Source organism: Vespa mandarinia, chromosome 2 (assembly GCF_050613455.1).
Source record: "Vespa mandarinia isolate Hongniang chromosome 2, ASM5061345v1, whole genome shotgun sequence".
In the NCBI taxonomy this organism is placed as follows: Eukaryota; Metazoa; Arthropoda; class Insecta; order Hymenoptera; family Vespidae; genus Vespa; species Vespa mandarinia.
In genome coordinates, this window is record NC_140811.1 from 17,753,688 (window position 1) to 17,767,294 (window position 13,607).

General features: G+C 26.2%; 2 protein-coding genes across 6 annotated transcripts; both read left to right on the forward strand.

Moving 5' to 3' along the window:
- Positions 1 to 30: 30 nt before the first annotated feature.
- Positions 31 to 6,139, forward strand: CycG (cyclin G). 4 transcript variants are annotated; one of them, XM_035863375.2, is made up of 6 exons: positions 31 to 800; positions 2,965 to 3,204; positions 3,323 to 3,739; positions 3,826 to 4,080; positions 4,159 to 4,367; positions 4,513 to 6,139. In XM_035863375.2, the coding sequence occupies exons 2-6, from the start codon at positions 3,085 to 3,087 to the stop codon at positions 4,556 to 4,558; spliced, it is 1,047 nt and encodes a 348-aa protein (XP_035719268.1). In that variant the 5' UTR covers positions 31 to 800; positions 2,965 to 3,084; the 3' UTR covers positions 4,559 to 6,139. The 4 variants fall into 4 exon arrangements, with proteins under 4 accessions (XP_035719268.1, XP_035719250.1, XP_035719259.1 ...); XM_035863357.2 differs by lacking the exon at positions 31 to 800 and adding an exon at positions 1,186 to 1,338; XM_035863366.2 differs by lacking the exon at positions 31 to 800 and adding an exon at positions 2,143 to 2,495.
- Positions 6,140 to 7,912: 1,773 nt separating this feature from the next.
- Positions 7,913 to 13,589, forward strand: Mer (ezrin/radixin/moesin family protein merlin). 2 transcript variants are annotated; one of them, XM_035871886.2, is made up of 10 exons: positions 7,913 to 8,034; positions 8,485 to 8,591; positions 8,683 to 8,812; positions 8,893 to 9,098; positions 9,363 to 9,590; positions 9,682 to 9,891; positions 9,994 to 10,100; positions 11,089 to 11,218; positions 11,297 to 11,632; positions 11,713 to 12,261. In XM_035871886.2, the coding sequence occupies exons 1-10, from the start codon at positions 8,013 to 8,015 to the stop codon at positions 12,088 to 12,090; spliced, it is 1,854 nt and encodes a 617-aa protein (XP_035727779.1). In that variant the 5' UTR covers positions 7,913 to 8,012; the 3' UTR covers positions 12,091 to 12,261. The 2 variants fall into 2 exon arrangements, with proteins under 2 accessions (XP_035727779.1, XP_035727773.1); XM_035871880.2 differs by having other exon boundaries at positions 9,682 to 10,100; positions 11,713 to 13,589.
- The last annotated feature ends 18 nt before the right edge of the window (positions 13,590 to 13,607 follow it).

The window sequence follows — 13,607 nt, forward strand, 5'->3', positions numbered from 1 at the left end:
AGAGAGAGAGAGAGAGAGAGAGAGAGAGAGAGAGAGAGAGAGAGAGAGAGAGATGAAAGAAACAGAGAAGTCGATGGTCTCTTGTGCTTAGTTCCATTAATAATACGAGTTGTATAAAGTTAACTAGAATCTTCTCTCTTTCTAAGAAAACGAGTGTGTTCTATGGTGACGAATTCGAACATAATAAACGGCTTTGTCGAAAATTCTTCAAATTTCGTTGACACGACAATAGGACGCGCAAAAAAAATTATTTGAGAATCTGAAAGAAGTAAAAGGAAGTAAAAAGAAGAAGAAGAAGAAGAAGAAGAAGAAGAAGAAGAGGAGAAAAGAAAAAAGATAGATTGCGCTTTGTCAGTGCAATCGATTCGCACACGAAACAAATTCAACGAAAAGAAATTGTGCGAAAGCTTCGAATGAATTGTATAATATATATTTTTTATATGTATATAATATATGTATAAATATATATATTTATAATCAAATCGAAAGAAATAATCGAAATTTATCGAACGTTATCGACCGTTGGCAATGAAGTGCGAAATGAAATTTCTATGGGAATTGAAGTTCGTTAAAAAACTCTATAACACGTATACGATCTCAAGAGAAGACAAGACTTGAGAACGTAGTATATAAAAAAACGTTTTCAACAGAATATCGAGTTTTTTCCTCCCAAATATATATATATGTATATATATAATATATATATATAATATATATTTTTATTTCCCCTACGATACATTTTTTTGTCTACAACTATATAAAATATTTTCAAGAGAAAGCCTACACCGTACGCGCATACGGTTTGTACATATTAATTTTTTTTCTTTTTTTTTTTTTTCTTTTTTTAATTTTGAATTACTGCATTCTTTGATAAATATCTAATCTCCAAAAGAGAAAAGAAAAGAAAAACAGTAAATATTTCGATCGAATTCAATCGTCTCGTCAATTTTTTTTCTTTCACTTATATTTTATATATATATATATACACGTGTATGTGCGCGCGCATATATAACTCTTTTTAGTGATATGAGCGTATGCGTTGTGTGTGTGCGTGCGGTGTACGTGTATATATATATGTGATATTTATACTGAAAGATTTGAAAGATTCGATTACGAAAGTTAAATACAAGTTCTTATTTGCGTGTATGTGTTTCTAACGTCATTGAAACCACAGTCACATTCACACACACACACACACACATATATATATATATACATATCGTGTTCTGACAGTTCGTTTTGTCGTTGGTCATTGACGCTTTGAACTATATAGTTCTGCTTTTGTCTTCTTCCTAAAGATTATTCGAACGAATCTCTTCATTTAGTATCTTTTCTCGAGTAAGTGAATTTCTTTGTTTTGTTTTGTTTTGTTTTTTTAAATTATTCTATTATTAATATTATTATTATTATTATTATTATTATTATTATTATTATTATTATTATTATTATTGTTTTTGTTATTATTGTTGCTAAGACTATTATATTTTATGTCGTTCATTTAAATATGAATGGAAGGATGAAAAAAAAATTGAATCGATCGTTCGAGAACGATTTAAAAAATTTCGTAATGCTTATATATATATGTGTGTGTTGTGTATGTAAAGGCACAAAAGAGAATGAATTCTTTTGTTTTTTAATTTTTTCGTTCTCACAATTTTTGTCGAAATATTTAATAAAATCTATTTATTTATTTATTTATTTATTTATTTATTTTTTTTTCTTATCACTCGTAATTGTGATCTCTTTTATCTATTATTTTCTACGTACATACACATACATAAAAATCTCACTACGTCATTTTGTATATGTATGTATGAATAATTCGATCGAAAACAATTGGCTAACTTTTGTATCGGATGATTCATTTGAAATAAAAAAAAAAAGAAAAAAAAAATATATATATATATATGTATGTGTGCATATATGTATATATATATATTTTTTTTTTTTCTTAAATTGAAAATTAGATATTTTTAATTTGATTTTTAGAATTTTTATTTAATTCGTAAAATTATTTATTACATTCTTATGAATGATGGATTATATTATGGAAAAAGAAAATAATGTGATATTATTTCAATATCATTCATGTGATACTTTTTATTTCAATTGGATTATTTTATGATTTAACGATGTGCGTATATAAGATTTGCTATGGTTGTTTGTAGATATATTGCGTCAGAAAGTAAAGCGTTGCGTTGGAAGACATACACGAAATACGAATAGTTCTTAGCGCAAACACAAAAAAAAAAGCACGGATTATAGTTAAAAACGTACTATTTTCAAGTACATAATAATTTATCAACGTAAATGATTATTTGCACGTTAATATTTTGATTAGATTTTATGAAATTTTGCAAATATCTTTAATGGTGCTCGTAATATAATGATCATGATAAGCGTGTGTATATGTATATGTGTATATGTATACGTTTAAAAATTGGTGAAAAATGTCGGAAAAGAAATTGCGTGTCAATTTCTTCTTGTATATTTTGGTACGTAATGCGCAATAGCGTCGCGATATACCTACAAAACATTATTTTATTTTATAAAAGTTAATTGTAATCCTTGTGATAAGATATGTGCTTTGAGAAATTTGATATTTATAAACATGCAATGTTATTTGGTTCATTTGTTTTCCTTTCGTGAAACCTTTCGTTTCATTCTAAAGTTTTGAACAAGGTCTATTTACGTCTGAGATGATGTTTATAGAATCTCACAAGTGAATGTTGTGATAACCTTGAAATCATGACTATTTGCAGAGTTTCTTATTCTACAGAATAAATATTCTGTAACACAATAAAATATTCTTTTTACATAATTCATCAAAGATTGAATCTTTTATTATATATTGTTAAATAAATGAAAGATATTAAGAGATTAAATTTTTATATCAATCCATATGATAAAATTCAAAATATAAATTTCATTCAAATATTATATTATAACATTTCAATTTTACAGATACAAGGCTAGCTAGTTGTGTCCTTATTGTATGATTTTTAGTCATTCGATCAATAGTCTTTGGGACTATATTACAATTTTACCGTTTCCAAAGAGAGCGGTTTATCACACAACATAAGAATGGACACATCAGGCTTTCCTGTACCAGATGCGATCCACCCATTACTTGAACAATTACAAGAAGCTTTGGTGCTTGAGGTTAAATATCAACCAAATCTTCAATTGCTCACTACAACGCAAGTAAGTTATTAACGTTGTATTTCTTACTGTAAGTTATCATGTGTGTATTTGAGCATGCTTGTATATATTATTTATATATGTAAAAAAATATTAAATAGTAACATTGTATCTATTACAGAATGATGAAATTACAATTGGAGCACGGGATGGATCCGCTCATGTATTAAGATGTTTAAAAGTATGGTATGATTTACCATCCGATGTATTTTTTGTTGCTATTAATTTGATGGATCGTTTCTTAACCAAAATGAAAGCCAGACCAAAACATATGGCTTGCATCAGTGTATCAGCTTTTCATATCGCTGCAGTTCAAATGGCTCAATCTTTGGATGCTGATCATTTAGTATCCATTTCTCAATGCAAGTGTACCGGAGGAGATCTTAAGCGTATGTCAGGAGTAATACGTAATAAATTAGAATGGGCACCGGCTGTACAACCAATTACATCATTAACTTTTTTACAATTGTTTAATACAATGTTTCATACTGTTGCATCACATTTGGGTATTGGCGATATATATGCCAATGTTGTAATGGTAAATATTGCTAATGTAGTTGTTAATGAATGAAATATTTTTTGAAATATAAGGTATATATATATATATGTATGTATATGTTTAAGGAATCTGAACTTTTTCTAAGATTAGAAATGATTGCTTGTGATGGAAATTGTGCAAGTTTAAGATCATCTGAAGTAGCTTTGGTCTTACTCTGTACATATTTGGACGCAGCTGTTAAACGATTAGATGCAAATAAAGATGTTACTAATTCTGTAACATCAATGGCTGGTCCTTCTACTATTAATTCATCTGTAACACCTGCGCATCAAATGTTAAGACTGGTAGAATTTGCTGCTGAAGTACAAAAAATTTGCAAGGTATGTCAGATATATATATAGGTGGTAATGATTGTAAGTTATATGAAAAATAAATATTAATATCATATATAACAAAAGATTTCAGACGATAGCTTTGTTTCTACTCATGAAGCAGTAAGTGCTGTTTTAAATAAATACAATGCCCAAGAACAAACGCCTCATAGACAAAGACTCATATGGAGATTATCTTCACGTACAGCTCGTCTTTTGCGTCCGACTGATAAATTTACTTCTGTTTTACCTGTTATTGCTGAACACACTCCAGTTCCATCTCCAAGTAGGATCAGGTAAATTTTGACATTTTATTAAATCAAATAACAGAGTTTCAAAAATTATATACATATATATATATATATATATAAATGATAAATATAATAATAATTGTTATATGTTTATATATTGAACATTAAGATCTTTATTGTTATATTACAGAAAAAACCGTAAGTTCTCCCGTCGTCATGGAAACAAAAGGCGTTAGTATATCTCGCTTATACTCGATAATGAACAAGAAAGATCTGTCGTATTTGGATGAATTTGAATTTAAAATAGCATTTTTCAACACAATATTTAATAATAGACATGGTATTGACCTTGCATGTTATTTGGAAATGGAAAATCATTCAATGTAAGTCATTATCTTAACGTGTTATTTTAGAGACACACACATGTGTAATTGTTCTTTCTTTCTTTTTTTTATTTGTTTTCAAATTTTTCTAAAGTTTATTTTCTAACAAAAAATTTATGAATTAGGAAAATATAATATTATTTTGAAGCAATTATATATTATAAAAGTTATAAAATATTAGAAAAGAAATTAATATAATGAAAAAAGAAAAACAGAAATCAATTTACCTTTTTCTAAAAATGGAAATTGATGTGATATAATGTCGACTATATTTTATAATTTATTGAAAGAATAATTGTTGAGAAAAATTCATTTTAACTTTATATTTGTGGTATATTCTAATAGAGAAAAAGAGAGAGAAAAAGAGAGAGAGCGAGAGAGAGAGAGAGAGAGCGAGAGAGAGAGAGCGAGAGAGTGAGAGAGAGAGAGAGGGAGAGAGAGAGAGAGAGAGAGAGAGAGAGAGAGAGAGAGAGAGAGAGAGAGAAAGAGAGAAAGAGAGAAAGAGAAATTATGTAAAAGCGAATAAGAAAAATTTTGCACTTATATAAAATATAATATTACACAAAAGAGTGGTCTTTATAAAATAAAGATACAGTAAAGTATAATGAGGTATTTGATAGGTTTAATAATGATATTAGATTATATCTTTTACCATGATCCTGTAATTGTAAAAAAAAAAAAAGAAAAAAAAAAACCAAAAAAGAACAAAAAATGAAATAAAAATTGTATGAATGTAAACATTTGATTATGTTCTAGCGAAATAGAAAATCTTCTTTAGTATTAAACAAAAAAAAATTGAGTAAATATGAGAATTGTCTTTGTACATAAAAAAGATGATGTTGCTTGGAAGTCTTTATGATACGTGTGTGTTTGAATTGGATGATAAATATACAAATGCGTGTGTATATGATTTTGCAATTGATCTAATAGTGAAATCTGGAGTATTGAGAGCATTTAATTTTTAATATATATTTCATATATTTCAATAACTATTCATATCAAATAAATTCAAATTTTTCATATAGAAAACTTAAACATACAGTAAAGTTTTTTTTATAAATAAATGTTGTATTATAATATAATATGTAATATTATATTGTGAATTGATAATTTTATTTCTTGATAACTTAAAGATATATAAAAAAAAATATAAATATTTATGAATGGTTTAATTCATTAAGCGCGCATATGCATCGTAATACATTTAAGGAAAAAAAATGAAAATTAAATATTTAATTCTTCATTTCTTGATTTGTTATTAAAAATAAAAATTAGGATTGTTAAATAATTAGAAAATTTGAAAAAGAAAGAATATTATAACAAAGTTAATCATTCATATGTTATTTTATTTATCTACAGATTTGAAATTGCACAAATATTATCATTTGTAAATCTATGTTTATTTATAACCAGGACCATTTAACTCCTAATATATTTGTTTGTGATAAAAAATTCTTACTTATATTTATTATTTGCTCTCTTTATCTTGTGTAAGTATACAAGAAAATAATTTTGTACTGCCAATTGAAAGCGCAAGTTTTAATACTCAATTATCACTTTTTATGAATGTTTGTTATAAGAATACATTTTCTGTTATTAATGAAACACAGTTCTCTTTTATATAATGCATGCAATTAGTTCCTTATTATAATTATTTTATCGAATAACTTTAATGTACAAGTTTCTTATGCATGTGTAAATTACACGTATATAGAAAGAATCATGAAATACCATCCATATTACTTTTTAAGAAGATTAGAAATGTATATTTTTTAAAATAAAATTTTTTCAATTATTTGCACAATAGTATTTCAAAAACTATATATCACATAGCCTGTAGCGTAGTTAGATTATTTACAATAACATTAACTTCATTGTAGGCAAATATTTCACACAATAGAAAGTTTTTAGCAATTAAAATTAAGATGAAGGTATTATTTAAAAGTCATATAAATTACACACACACACATACATGCACACATATACACAATTGTGATATATTTTTGTTATTGAAAATATAATACTTGCGCAGAATTATATTGGTCTCTTTTGTGACATGTGCTATGTACAATAAACAGCATGAATACTTTGTAATATTATTAGGGATACCAAAAAAAATATTCATATATAAGAAAAATTTGTAAAAAATAATTTAGTATAATATATGTATATAAAAACAAATATGTCAGTATACATATTAAATAAAGATAATTATTTTAATTTTATATATATACAAAACAAAATTATATAGCACGAAAATTAATTTATATTAGTGCTAATTCTGAAGATAATCATAATGTTACAATTGCAAAATAACTTGTATTTCTCTCAAGAAATAATAATGATAAAATTTAATATAAAATTGTTCAATATAATTATTGTTTTTTTTTTTTTAATAATACTAACTTATATTTATTTTTGTAATTAATAAATTAATATGCTGTATTTAAATTATTTTATAGAAATTCTTAAGATCTAACCGTTTTATGTTATTGTTAAATTAGTAATATGTGTTATTTTTTAAGGGGAAATGTAACGTGTAATTATAAAATTGACAATGTTATTCATAAGTTTTATATAAATTTAAATATTTTATATTTAACTAAGCATATTTGAACGCACGTAAGTTAAATTAAACTGAATAAACATGTATTCAAATAAATGAAAAATGTATAAAATGTTATCCAGTTTATAAGTAAAATTTGAATATTTTAAACAATACTTTTAGAAATATTATTAATCAAATTAATGGATTTGTTTTAACAAGTACAACATTCCATAAAATTGAATTTCAGTTTTTTTGGCACACCTTGGATTAAAATATATGCCCTTGTAAAGAAAAGTAAAAAAGTATGGAGTAACAAAGATGGAAATGTTAGTATTTATTAAAACGTCATTTACAATAAAAATTATTTAAATAATTTCTTTCTTTGAATTTAATAGTTAAAAATTATTAAATTCTTTTTAGCTTAATTATATTATTAAAACACGTTGACAAAAAGCTGATAAAAGAGAAAATACATTGTTGATCCAAATGATTAAACTTTAAACTCTGAATAGTTGAACAAACATACAGGACAAAGTCTGATAAGATTTTTTGTTTGGAATTGTAAGAGCTGACTCTAATGTTTATATTGTTTACAAATGCTTATTTTCTCATAGATGGCACTCCGAACAGTGTGCATGAATTTTCATATCTCTGTTTGTGTGACTAGTTTGAGTTGTGTGAAATTTTTTTGGTTTGAATCCATTTTAAAAATCGAGATACAATTATAATTACTTTGAATGAGATTTTTTATCTTTACCGATGTTACGATCGTGTTCTTTTCGTAAGCATATAGTGAAGAATTCATTTGCTAATTCAGTGCCGCTATTGGTCAATGAAAGATATCCGTTTCGTTATTGGATGCAAACAAAAGAAGAAATCTTAATTCAGTTGTGAAAAAGATACGAGATTTGTTTTCAAATATTTGAAACACTTTATCGAGACAGATTCTATGACATCTCTTAATCATTAACACCATAATCAAAATAAGATATTATATTTATTGTTTTTTGTGTGAATTTATCCCCTCTTTATACCACATTAATATTAAAACATGTGTAAATAAGGTTAACTCCTCGAAGATTACTTATATTTTGTGATGTCTATTTTAATCCTGCAACTGCTCTGCAATAACACATGAACATATTTCAACAATATCATATTATAACATAGAATATTTGTAAACTTTTTAAAATGTTTAGAAATTGGTTATATCAATTTCTCTAATGCTTAGTGAATACAATGAAAAGTAAAATGCCACAATTTCGGAGGAAAAAATCGGGGAAATCCTTTCCAGTGAAAGTCTCTACCTTGGACGCAGAATTGGAATTTAATTTAGAAGTCAGTGGCGTATCATTTAGTTTCTTTATTTTTATTTATAATTTTTCATTATGAAATATTTTGTTGCAAATATATAAATATATGTTTACAGTGGAGATCCACGGGAAGAGATTTGTTTGACCTAGTGTGTCGAACAATTGGACTCAGGGAAACATGGTATTTTGGCCTTCAATACGAAGATTCTAAAGGATTTATATCTTGGTTAAAATTAGATAAAAAAGGTAAATTTCATTGCGATTAACTGTTTAACATTATTAATATACTTTAATATTTGTTAAGATATATGTTGTTCTCCTCATAGTTCAAGATCAAGGCATTTCACAACAGCCCACAACACCTTTTATGTTTTTGGCTAAATTTTATCCCGAAGATGTATCAGAGGAATTGGTACAAGAAGTTACGCAACACTTATTTTTTCTTCAAGTGAAACAAGCTATTTTATCAATGGACATTTATTGTCCTCCAGAAGCTTCTGTTTTACTTGCTTCGTATGCAGTACAGGCAAAGGTATTTTGAAAGATATTAAGGTTTTTTAACGTATGGGATAAAATTGTTTATTTTTGCATGCATAATTGAATTTATCTTTCTTACAATATATAATTTAAGAAAGATAACAACACATGATTTCTGGCAGATAAGTTTAATGTGTATATACATATATATGTATACATATGTATATATATTTGTATGTATGTATGTATGTATATATAAGTACAAGTATATGTAGATATTGATTGGTTTTGATTGTAATTATTACTGCACGGTTGTTAGTACGGGGACTATGATGAAGTTTCATACCGCCCAGGAATGCTGGCCAGTGAAGATCTACTTCCACAAAGAGTCATAGATCAATATCAAATGACTGCTGAAATGTGGGAAGATCGAATAAAAATTTGGTATGCTGATCATCGTGGAATGTCTAGAGATGAGGCAGAAATGGAATATCTTAAAATTGCTCAAGATCTGGATATGTATGGTGTGAATTATTTTCCTATTAGCGTAAGTAACATTTATCAAATTTGATTATTTGCAAAAGGAATAGTTGATTTTAATGAATAGTATTAAGGATATATGTATTTTTCAATTGTAGAACAAAAAGGAAACAAATCTATGGCTTGGGGTAACGGCATTGGGACTGAATATCTACGAAAAGGAAAACAAGCTCGCTCCTAAAACTACATTTACGTGGTCTGAAATTCGACATATTAGCTTCGATGATAAGAAGTTTGTCATAAAACCAGTGGATAAGACATCGCCAAACTTCGTGTTCTTCTCGCAGAAAGTTCGCATGAATAAACTGGTAAAAAAACAGTCAGATGTTGCCAGCTGGGTGAAGGGTTTGATAGCTTTAGGATTGGACGAACATAATAGTGACAAAGCTGCTAACATATTATTTGTTAAGATCCTGGACCTGTGTATTGGCAACCATGATCTATTTATGCGAAGACGCAAGCCTGACTCCATGGAGGTACAGCAAATGAAGGCACAAGCTAAAGAAGAAAAATCACGGTAAACTAAAATATTCATTTTTTCTTAATATAATATAATTATTCTTTTATAATTCTTTTATAATATAATTATTCTAAATATAATTATTCTTTAATTATTTTAATTATTTCAATAGATATTAAAAGTAAATTGATGATATTTTCTTTTTCTTTTTTTTTTTAAATACTTACAAACGTTTTATATCACTCAGGTATGATGCGCTTTAGATATTTGAAGAAATTAATTTATTTATATATTACTAATTTTGTCAAAAAGTTTGAGACAGGTTTCATCCATCTACTTGGATGTGCTTTGGATTAGAAGACCTTAATACAGCAAGAACGTCTTCGTATGTTAGAATATACCAATATAAAAATGGTTTGGGGGCATTGAGAAAATCAGATGACTTATATATACATATTATTTTATTGTATACATTTAAAAGCATATGAAATGAATTTTAAAAAATTCTGAAAGGCTGATTCTAAATTATGCTAGTCACTTTTACTTACAACAGTTAAAATAACAAATTTAATTAAAAGTACTCTTTAATTGTAGATACATATATATTTATCACAATATAATAAATATGTATATTCATCGATACTACATGCTATGATTTACTGAATGTTTCAGGTAATAACTCTTTGCAAAAGAACTATACATAATTCATTCAGGCTCCTGAGTACTCATATACATTATATATATAAAATTTAGGACATACATGTTTTCAATACTGCCACAATGGAATTATTGGTAAATGTAGTTTGCATGCTATTATTTGTTATTTAATAAATTGGCTCTGTCAGTAATTATACGTAAATTTTAAATTTAATGAAATATATAGAAAAAAAGAAAAAAAAAAAAAAAAGAACTTGAATTGAGAAATTTATAGATGTTGAAACAAGTTTATAAAAAACAAAATAAAAAATTTTACGAGTTCTTAGGAGCCTTAATGAGGATAGTAATCCGAATTCGTTTGTATTAAATTAATTACCGATCTTACTAGGAGACAGGTCGAAAGAAATAAGTTGGCAAGAGAAAAGCAATTAAGGGAAGCTGCTGAACGAGAAAAAGCTGCTATGGAACAGCGTCTTTTACAATATCAAGAAGAAATTCGTTTAGCGAATGAAGCTCTTGTAAGATTATTTATAATATATACATATATATTTGTTTTATAAAAAAAAAAAAAAAAAAAAAATTGTATATCTCCACAGAGAAGATCCGAAGAGACAGCAGATCTTTTAGCTGAGAAGAGTAGAGTTGCCGAAGAGGAAGCGATGCTTCTTAGTCAAAAAGCATCTGAAGCAGAACAAGAAATTACACGAATTCGGTTGAACAATATGAAAGCTGAAGAGGAGAAAGTACATTTAGAACGGAAAACTAGGGAAGCAGAATTATTAACTGAAAGACTGGTACAAGAATCAGAGAGAAGAGCTGCCGAAGCAGAAAAATTAAAAGATGAATTGTTAAGAGCACGTATTGCTGAAAAAGAAGCTAAGGAAAAGCTTTTAGAATTTCTCAGCAGAAATGCTTATACTGCTGCTATAACAGTAAGTAGAGATAAATTTAATTTTAGATAATATGATTTTATTACTTGGAAAATAATAACAATTTATTTTCATTATAATAGCCTGTTCCAAATCTGTTTCCTTCGACACAAGTATTTACATCAGATTTACAAGCGGATCTTCAAAATTTGCAATTAGATGCTGAACCATTGCCATCTGATTTGACATCATATGATCTTATAGCCGATGGTGATGTAGATCAATTATCTTTAGAAATAGAAAAAGAACGAGTCGATTATTGGGAGAAGAGTAAACATTTGCAAGAACAATTAAGAGAATTGCGATCTGAAATAGAAGTTATGAAAGTTGGTGAGAAACAGTGTGAATTAGATCAGTTACACGAGGAACAGATGAGACTCGGAGAAAATAAATATAGTACATTGAAAAAAGTCAAATCAGGTTCTACTAAAGCTAGAGTTGCATTCTTTGAAGAATTATAATATAATTCTTTTCTTAAAAAATACAAAAGATCTGTATTATATAAAATATGGATTAACGATTTTGAATTTAATTAATGAAACATTCACTCTTTTTTTTTATATATATATATCTGTATACTTCCATAGTTTAAAAAAAGAATGATAGAAAGGGCTATATATATATATATATGTGTATTCTTTTCTCTTAGCAAACGTTATATGTTTGTTAATAATAATGTATTACAAAGAATGATCATTAAGCTACTATGTAAGCTATTAAATTTTGTTTAAACATATATTGATAACTGAATTATATTTTTATAAATTTATTAATGACGAACTCTTAATAATTTTAGAGTTATATACTCTATAAATCTTTTATTAAAAAATGTTATAGAGAATGGAACAATATTATGATGTACTAAAGTTCTCTGACTTATTCTCTTAAACAAAGCAGATATCTCTAGGTATTAAAATACTAAGATATCGATAAATACATATTATATGGTAAATGCGTTAATATTGTATTTTTTATATTTAATTTTTCTTTTAAATTAGTATATATAATTATAGTGAAATCTTCAGTAATGATTCCTTAGAAAATTTGAATCGACTATATTTTTTTTATATATCACGCGCGCGCATACACATGCATACACACACACACACACACATGTATATATATGTAAAACAACAGTAGATAATATTCTGTTATTTATGCACTTTCCATATTATTACAGGAAATGATATTACATGCAATATAAATGAAAGTATACATTTATTTGAAAATTTAATTTCGTATAAATGATAATTCTTTTTATTTGTTCATATAAAAATATTTATCATTTGACACAGGTCCGTCTATAGTAAGTGCTTTTATAGCAATAATTTACACCGAATGATTTTATAAAATAGGAATTTAAAATAGTATTTCAATAATTATTATACTTTCTGAAAGAATTAGTTTGTCCCATTTTTTTCGCTATCTTTATTTCTTTAATATTTAAAGAAAAGTGCCTTATGATATAAGAACATATGCGATAAAAGGTATAATTATTAAACATCCATACTATGTGTGCTTATATTTTGTTATTATGTGCGTATTATATAATAATGTATTTATAGATTACAATGAAATATCATTAAATGTGTTTTAATGGCCATAGACTGCAATACGTAAAGTAAGAGAAATTTATTAAATTGTCGAGATGAATTATAATTTGTTATATTGGAAATGACTTACAATTCCTACATACATTGTATGTGTGAGCGTATGAAATGTTTGTATGGAGATGAATGTAAATGTGTGGATTTTAAAATACTGTTATATTTTATTATTATTATTATTATTTCTAAAAATCTGGTCTAAAATGTCATATGAATGTGTATATATATATATATTCAAGAGACATTTAAATACTATTATATGAAATTTTTTAAATTATATATAAACTCTTTGACCAATTCATTCATAGTATTACTAAAATTTTGTAGTAGTTAGATTATTCCAATAATGCTTAAATTTTAAAATGTACACA

Coding starts and splice junctions, on each gene's coding strand:
- Mer (XM_035871880.2), top strand. CDS start 8,013: ATGTTACGATCGTGTTCTTTTC. Junction 9,099..9,362: donor CGTATGCAGTACAGGCAAAG/GTATTTTGAAAG, acceptor CACGGTTGTTAG/TACGGGGACTATGATGAAGT. Junction 9,591..9,681: donor TGAATTATTTTCCTATTAGC/GTAAGTAACATT, acceptor TTTCAATTGTAG/AACAAAAAGGAAACAAATCT.
- CycG (XM_035863375.2), top strand. CDS start 3,085: ATGGACACATCAGGCTTTCCTGTACCAGATGCGATCCACCCATTACTT. Junction 3,740..3,825: donor TATATGCCAATGTTGTAATG/GTAAATATTGCT, acceptor TATATGTTTAAG/GAATCTGAACTTTTTCTAAG. Junction 4,081..4,158: donor AAGTACAAAAAATTTGCAAG/GTATGTCAGATA, acceptor ATATAACAAAAG/ATTTCAGACGATAGCTTTGT.